Below are 8,545 nucleotides of genomic sequence, written 5' to 3'. Positions count from 1 at the left end.
CTTGAGCGATTAACTTTCATCAAATTATTGAAGTGCCTTTTCGCAAACTGAATCTTTGAAACGTACGCTGGTGTTTTTAGCAAAATATGAAACGCTGCATTTTTATATAAACTCTTATCTTTTAAACTAGTGATCATGGCATGACAAAAGATTGGGAGCCATATCCGTGATGATTATGATGATGTGTCTTGCACTAAGAGAAACTTGTAAGTACGAATAATATGAAGTGGACTTTGAGATCCTAAAATGATAAAGCCATGACTTGTGTTTGTTTAAGATAATGTCAAGCAACGTGGAAAGCGATCGAGTGACGAAGGGTTGCGGTTAGGGACAGAGGCAAATTTTGGTACGAGTAAGAGTTAAGGATCAAAAAATTTAGTAGGCAGGGGCAATAGGCAAAAAAAATTCCCAGCTTATTATTATTGGTTGCGGTGCTAATTATTTCAAATGACTATATATATATATATATAATTTTAAGTATTTTAAAATATTGATGTTAGAACAATTTTCAGTGTAAAATTGTTGGTATGATGTGAACAACACGCTCTTTAAGGCATTCTTCATGTTCCCATGATCCCTACAAAATGGCAAGAGAGAAGTGTGTTTAATGCATAATAATTCAGTATATATGTTATACTTAGTGTAGGGTCCTATTTATAGGCTAAGAGGTAGAGAGTCCAACTTGGATTAGGGTTTCTACTCCTAACTTGACCTAGGACTACTGAGAGTTTCAATTGGATCGGGAGTCCTACTTCGATTAGGTTTGGAGGTCCAACTTGGATTAGGGTAGAACCTAACTTGACCTAGGACTGCTAAGAGTTTTAATTGGACCGGAGGTCCTACTTCAATTAGGTTTGGAGTACGACTGTTCTTAGATTCTTCAAGGAGTTCTGATTAGACCCGGATTGAGACTCCTACTCCAATGGTGCTTTCCTTGTGGACCCATCATTGACTTGAAGCCTATGATCTGATGGGCCGGTTGAGTAAAATTATTCCCAATTGTTACACACATTTTGAGCTCCGACCCATGGGCTTGGGTCAAAGCCATGGGCCCGAGCCACGGATCAACAACAAAGGTTTAGGCCCACATATTCAGAGGCCCAATACGTAAAGTGGGAGCCAATATCACCAACTTCTCATGTTGGGCTGGGATAGCATACTCCAAGACTCATAGCCTACAAACAGCATAAGCGGAAGAAACAAATTGACAATCCGAGACTAGTCTTCTACCGAGCTAATATAGTCGGGATCATTTATTCATGTCATTTAGGAGCAACAGTTACGGAATAATCAACGGATGTGCATTAATTATCCGGACGGTTACACACCATTCATGGGATACGCATTCATTATCCGAGCAGTTACACATCGTCCTCGAACACTCATTGATTATCATGGTAGTTATGTGTTATCCTCGGATACACATTGATTAGCAAAGCGGTTGCACATTACCTATAACGGCCAAGAGACAAGATCATTAATTCACCCATCAATTGTTCTTGAATCCCATTTTCCTCACCTGGTTACCATTCTAATCATCAGGCAACCTACTCTATATATAGGCACATGTTATGGAGCCTAAGGTATGCAAGACATTTGGATTCTTATGGATCATAAACAAAGAAATGATCTAATTTAGGCATCAGAGTGAGACCTGCTAGCACCCCACCGGTGAGTTGTCCTGATTGGCTATTGTTTTGCATGAATCAAAGCAGCACGAAGACCAATGGAGATTGAAGACAAAGGATGCCACGAAGAACACATAGATCTCACCAATCGGAGATTTTCAGACCAAAAAATGGTCTAACAGTTTGGCGCCGTCTGTGAGAACGACTATTCGTTCTTACAAAATTAAAAATCCGTAATGGTGATGCTCACGCATTCATACCGGCTGATGATTTTTCTTCCTCAAAAATCTTTACCCCAAGACAAATATTTGTTTATTTGTAACAAATCTGTGCAGATGTATGTTCGTGCATCTCAACTGCGCCCAATAGCACCAAATCAATGTTAGCCTACATCTTGACAATGAGATAAGTTTTCCTGTTCATCTCGTTAATTTATATTGAAGAACATGTGTGAGGAGAAAAATTCACGCTCAATTGCAAATCCTAGGAAATTTTATATTTTCACACATCAATTCTCCTTTATCTTCCTATAATTCAGTGGATTGACTCCGGGTGACATATCATTTTTACTTACTAAATTGGCATCCATCCATTGACAATGGGATGACCCTCGAAGCCAATCGATAGCAGCTTCATCCTCGCATAAATCGGTCCTAAGAACCCTAGCCCTAGCTCGGATCCGAGACTCCCCTGGTGCATAGGTTCCCAATTGTTGCATTCTAACAATTAGTAGGAAGACATGAAGTCTATATAGAAGGGACGACTGGCTGATGGCTCCCCAGAATCAAACCTCGTAAAGTTGAGATAGCACATGCTGCTTTTGACTTTTCAAAGCAAAAGGTAGAAAGAATTGAGAAAGAAATTGAATGATAAAGAAATTGCTTCCAACTTCACGTGGAACCATGAGTTACAAAAATCAAGCCAAGCCAAACCAAAGAAAGGGATAAGTTAAAGCTTACACATATATCAAGCCTTTGACTTTTCAAAGGAAATGAAGTTGGCACCTTTGAAAAAAAAAAAAGAAAAAAAAAAGGAGCTTTGTTAACTCTCTTTTTGCGGAAATAAAAAGTGATACCCCTCACTCCGGGAAAAGTTACTATTGGTAGTAAAACTCCTCAATTCCAGACAAGTGCTGTCCAAAATATCTTAACCATTTGGGAGGAGATGTCTGACACATTGCAGTAAGGCAGCACCATCTCCCCTCGGAGTGTTACATCAAAAAACCTTCAAGCATCATGGATCTGCATTCAATCATTAGATCAACGCTCACCATCATTAGAAGAATAAGATAAGTTTTTTCATACATTTTCAGTTTGGTTTACTAATGGCATTAGGCAATCTCTTATCTGATTAAATATTCAAGAGGATCAGACATTGTAAGTCAATCCATTGCTCAAGAATAATGGGAGACATTATGGCCTGCAGCTTTTACCATTGATTTTACGAAAAGGCCATATGTCAAGAAGGAATTGTAACCCATAACCCATTAAATGGGCTTAACTTATTTTCCTTCTTGTTTTCTCTTATGATAGTAAAGGCATTAAATTATGGGATTTGTCATCCGGATTCACCATTCTCCAAGTGTGAATGGTCAGAGATAATTGGTCAAAGGCAAGATGGATCAACACTTTCACCCTTTTCAAATATTATAGCACAGCCAGCACTACTTGAAGCACCATGTGAAGAGCAAGAGCTTTTTTGAAGATTTTGTTCCGCAAGGTTTGAATTGTGCTCATTGACATACACTTCATAAATTTCTTTTATACTTTTTTTAACAAGCTCAATATTTGCATTAGCTTCACTCTCTTTGTAGATTTTTGGAAAGTAAAATCTGATCAACATCATCTTACACCTTGGATCCAGAATTGCAGCAATTGACATCAACAAATTGCACTCACCCCAATATTTATCAAACTTATCTTTCATTCTTTGTGCCATGGATCTCATGTATTCATTTTCATCATCAGATTTCTTGGTTAGGACTTCTTTCATCCGCCAAACTTCAGGAAAGAATAAGTTAGATGTCGGATATATAGTCACTCACAGATACAATATTGGTTACCCGGTTGAATACGTCCAAGAGTTCACACACATGTTCAACTTTAACCCAATCCTCATATGAGGGCACCAAAGTAAATATAATATTGTTATAACTATACATATGGAAAACCTCCCTAAACTGAAGTGCAGTTGCTAACATCATATAGGTACTATTCCGACGGGTAAGCACATCCAAAAACAGTTTTTTCTTAGACAATTGCAAATTATTTGCATGCTTAGCAAATGTCAGTAACCTTGATTCGGATGCAACTAGGTATTTAATATCATCCCTAACACAATCAACAATTTCCTTAATTTCAGCCAGTACATCTTGAACCATCAAATTAGTTATATGTGCACAACATCTAACATGAAATAGCTTTCCTCCAACAACCAACAATTTCTTTTTGTTAAAAACATCTCGTAACTGCCTCATTGCTAAATCATTAGCCTTTACATTGTGTGCAGTGATTGAACAAATTTTGTTCTCAATACCCTAATCTCTAAAACATTTAAGTAGTGTCTCAACAGTTGCAAAAGTTCAATTTTTTGTGGAGGGGGATGATTACAAAAGTTCAACATACGCCTATTTAAACACCATGTTGCATATATAAAATGACATGTTACAACTATGTAAGAAGCCTTTTGGCATGAAATCCACATGTCAGTTGTGATGTTGATTTTGTTAACCTTACTCAAAAAAGACTTCAATTTTTTTTTTTTTTTTCTCCTTTTCATAAGTGGCAAAATACAAAGCCTTAGCAGTAATCCGAGAGATCTTTCTCCAATGTGGTGTGAAAGCATTCATAACCTTGTTAAATAACACATGCTTCATATGCATAAAAGGGTACTAATGATAAAGGATCATGTGAAAAATAAGTTCTCTCACCCTAGTTTCATCAAAATGGAAATTTGCAACGTTATCATTAGTATCAACCGACAAAGTTTTTTGCTTCTTGGATCCTATGAACTTAAAACAACTCTTCAAATGCCTAACCAATGTAGTTGTAGTACTAGATTTTGTTTTTTTGAATTTAGTCTTACACCATTTGCATTGGTTTTTTTTCACACCACCCCCTCATCTACTTCAACAAAATGATTCCAAACAAAAAAAATCTTCCGCCTCTCCTTTCTCTTATGTGAATCGATTGAACTACCTTATGCATTTGAAACCCTAGCCAATGTAGATGTAGCAGTATCAGGAACCCCACCACTACCAGTTTCGTCATCTATATTATCACCTAGGCTGATTTCAAACTCATCCTCATTCTTATACTCCTCCTCAACTGTATTTTCATCAACAAGTTCCAAGTCACCAGAGTCAGCATCCACCATATATGCAAGTTAAACTTCAAACAAAAAATTCATATCAAACTTCAGTCCATAACCATACTAATAGGTGGCTAACTAAAACTAACAAGTAGTATAAATTGCAACCCAATCAATACAGCTCCAACCAAATCAATCTAAGAACCCATTTATAAACTCAGAATACCATAATCAGCAATAATACACCAAAATCAAAATCAACAGCCTTGCAACCCAATTAAGTTCAAAACCAAAATCAAACCCGATTAGAATTGCCCATTGATCAAATCCGAGCACAGACCTACAGAGGCAGAGGCACAAAACAAAAGAAATCCAAAGAGAGGGGCAGCAATTTAGGTTAAGGTTAGGGATTTTTTTTAGAGAGAGCCTCTGAATCTAAACAAAAGAAAACCAAAGAGAGCTTCACTGAGAGTGAGAGTCGAGACATATCATGAGAGCCTGAGAGGCGAGGCGAGGAGAGCGTCTAAGAGAGAGGGGTACAGAAAGGGGAGAGCGTCTAAGAGAGGGATTCGGATCCTCTCCAGTCCAATGGAACTGGAAAGTATCCAGTTGACGGTTGAGATGTGTTTAAAGCAATCTAACGTTCCAAAATCAACACGCTATTTACAAAAGAAGAGAAACGCTAAGTTAACAGCATCTCGAGACCTTTTTAGTATTCCTAAAAAAAAAAAAAAAGAAAAAATCAAAACCATTTCAAAACTAGCGCCCTCTTTTGTTTTCATTTTACTTCAAATGAAATTTCGCCCCCAAATTTTTTTCCCCATCTTCACATCTCTTCCCTCTCCTCGATCCCCCAAAATCAACCAGATGAGTCGACGATCAGCCACTCATCGAATGCCGAGTCACAAACCACCTTACACTGCTGAGCTTCGGTGGATGCCAAATCGCGGACGGAAAGCGATGTATGCCGATAGCCAACAAGAAACCCACAACCACCGTACACCGATGAAGAACCACCACACTCCTGCCGGGGACGAACCGCCACCACCGTGCAAATGTAACTTTTCTCTCTTTCTTCTTCTTTCTTTTTATTTTTTTATTTTTTTTATTTATTATTATTATTTTTTTTCTTTTGATTTCCTCTAGTAGTGTGACCCTAGATCTGACTTTTCCATGTTGTTTTCGATTCATTTTTGGTTTAAGAGCTGTTTGTTTTTTTCTGGCTTTTTCCGCTGGCGTTTGTGGCCTGTTCAGTTTTTTTTTTGGTTCTTTCTGATCTCTCTCTTTAACAGTTTTTGTTTTTGTTTTTAAAGAACACATGGTTAGCTATAAGATTTTACTCAAAAGTTAGGGGTCTTTTTTATTTTGGCAACTGAGTTGCATTTTGACCTATATTTCATGCTTTTGATAACCTATTATGCTTTCCCTTCATTTGACCACTGCTCGGTTTTTATTTGGAAGTTTGAAAGAATAATGATGAATTTGTTTTGCACAGATGTAAGATATTGACTACATATGTTTGATCGAATTTGTTGCAGTTTTTGATGTAGTATTTGACTACTGCAGGTTGTGGTGGGATTTGTATGATAAGCACCACACGGAGAGATCAACAACACACATCTTTCATATATTGTCTTCTTCCTCGGTGCAAAGTAGTAGTTGTAGTATCTATTATGTCACAAGAGCGTCAAGATTCATTTAGATTGGGGGAGAGGATTTTTTTTTTTTTTTTTGGCGTATTCTTAAGATATATGAACATAATTTTTTGTGCATTCTTTTATAGTTTTTTGTTAAAAAATGTTTTTGAAGATGTATAAACATAAATTTACTTGAAACAATGCTTGCACCTTTGGTGAGCACAAATGAAATAGTAATCTTTTTGTGTATTATTGAGATCCCGGTTACTTTTTTCTTTCTTATACCATATAAATAACCTCAATTTGTAGTTAACATTAGTAATGTGCTTGATAATCATTGGAAAAGTATGGCATGCTGAAATGAAAACCAACATTATCAAGGTAGTACCATCAGCAGTCAAGATTAAAACTTTCACCAAAACATCAAGTATTAGAATTCTAATACTTGATGTTAAGGAATTAGGCATTGCATTGGAAGAGTACCATAAGAAGGCGTGTGTTGGAGAGTTATATGGAGCATACTAGTATGAAAATTATTCAGAAATCTCTTTTGATTGATATCCAAAACAGAGCTGTAACTTTGTATTTATAATCACAACATTTGTTACAAAACGCTATAAACACTGTACAGTAAGAAATCCCATATTAGTTGTATACAATAACATCTGTATTCAAAAGACCAACGACATTTTGAATAACATATGGATGATTGCATCCAAATTTTACATCCTTCTATCTCCTCTAACTCACAGGGCAGAGTACGTTAACATCCATCTTCTGTGATTGAACTGCAGTAGATGCTCCTATGTCTTTGCATAATCTAATTTTGGTAACTCCTCTCCCGCTCTCTGTGCTCATTTGTTCCTCCAAAGCCAAAAGAGTTTGACAAAGTTGTAATTGGCATTTTCTTTGAAGAAGTCAATGGTGCAACTCCTTGCAATGGAACACACATCCATGTATTCATGATTCCAGAGAGTAAAAGCTGATAATTAAGTTAAATGTTTAACCATGATTCTTTTAAGATTCAATCATTTTTATAATCTAACCATAATTCCTTTAAGGATAGACTTTGGTAGCAAAAATACGCATCAACATTACTAAATGGAATCCTCTTCACATCAAGTGCTCACTCCCAACAAATTCCACAAAACAGAAAAATTTCATGTTCAACAAAATTTACAAGCTACTACACATATCTTCATCCGCAATTACATCATCATCATCATCCAACAATCCCTATGACAAATTCACTATCCAATCCAATCAAGCAAACCAAAATCTCTAAGATTTCAATGTGCAATTGGCTCTCCAGCACATTGAAATCATATAAATGAGAGAGAGACATCAGTCAGGAAAAAAAAAAAACTATAATTTATATGTATAAATTATAAATTATAAATTATAATTTATACATATAATGTATAAATTATAAGAAACACATTAGTTACTTAATTATTAATCATTTAATCATTTAATCTAATGGTAATGCTCAAACTCTAAGTCCTAAATTCCTCATAATCTAATGGTCATATACTCATACTTAAATTATATGATCATATTATCTCACAATTCATATTAATATTATCTTAGATCTAAGATCATGTGATATAAGTTTTATAAGAATAAAGTATCTAATTATAATGCATTAATTAAATAACACAATAACTAATGCAGATATATACCATATGATTATATAATGATTATTGATTATGTGATATACGATTCCAATTTTCAAAGTATAAAGTATCTAATGATAATATTTTTATTAAATGATACAATAAGTTGTATCATATGAATATATGATTATATCATATGATAACATGATTAATGATAATATCAAATATTTCTTATTATTTATTATATATATATATATATATATACAGACACACACACACACATATGCATAAATAACAAAAAAAAAAAAAAAGGTATATAATATATTTGTTGTTATTGAGTAATGTTGACTATATA

The 8,545-nt window shown here is 35.3% G+C and overlaps 1 protein-coding gene across 1 annotated transcript in view; it reads right to left on the bottom strand.

Moving 5' to 3' along the window:
* The window catches only part of LOC132162350 (ATP synthase subunit O, mitochondrial-like), a 9,775-nt gene extending 4,772 nt beyond the window's left edge, over nt 1-5,003 (bottom strand). Inside the window, exon 1 of the mRNA XM_059572592.1 lies at nt 4,842-5,003. Within this exon, the coding sequence (XP_059428575.1) occupies nt 4,842-5,003 (162 nt within the window). The remainder of the gene's footprint in view (nt 1-4,841) is intronic.
* Nucleotides 5,004-8,545: the final 3,542 nt, after the last annotated feature.

Source organism: Corylus avellana, chromosome ca9 (assembly GCF_901000735.1).
Source record: "Corylus avellana chromosome ca9, CavTom2PMs-1.0".
Classification (NCBI taxonomy): domain Eukaryota; kingdom Viridiplantae; phylum Streptophyta; class Magnoliopsida; order Fagales; family Betulaceae; genus Corylus; species Corylus avellana.
This window is presented reverse-complemented; position numbering and strand designations above follow the sequence as displayed.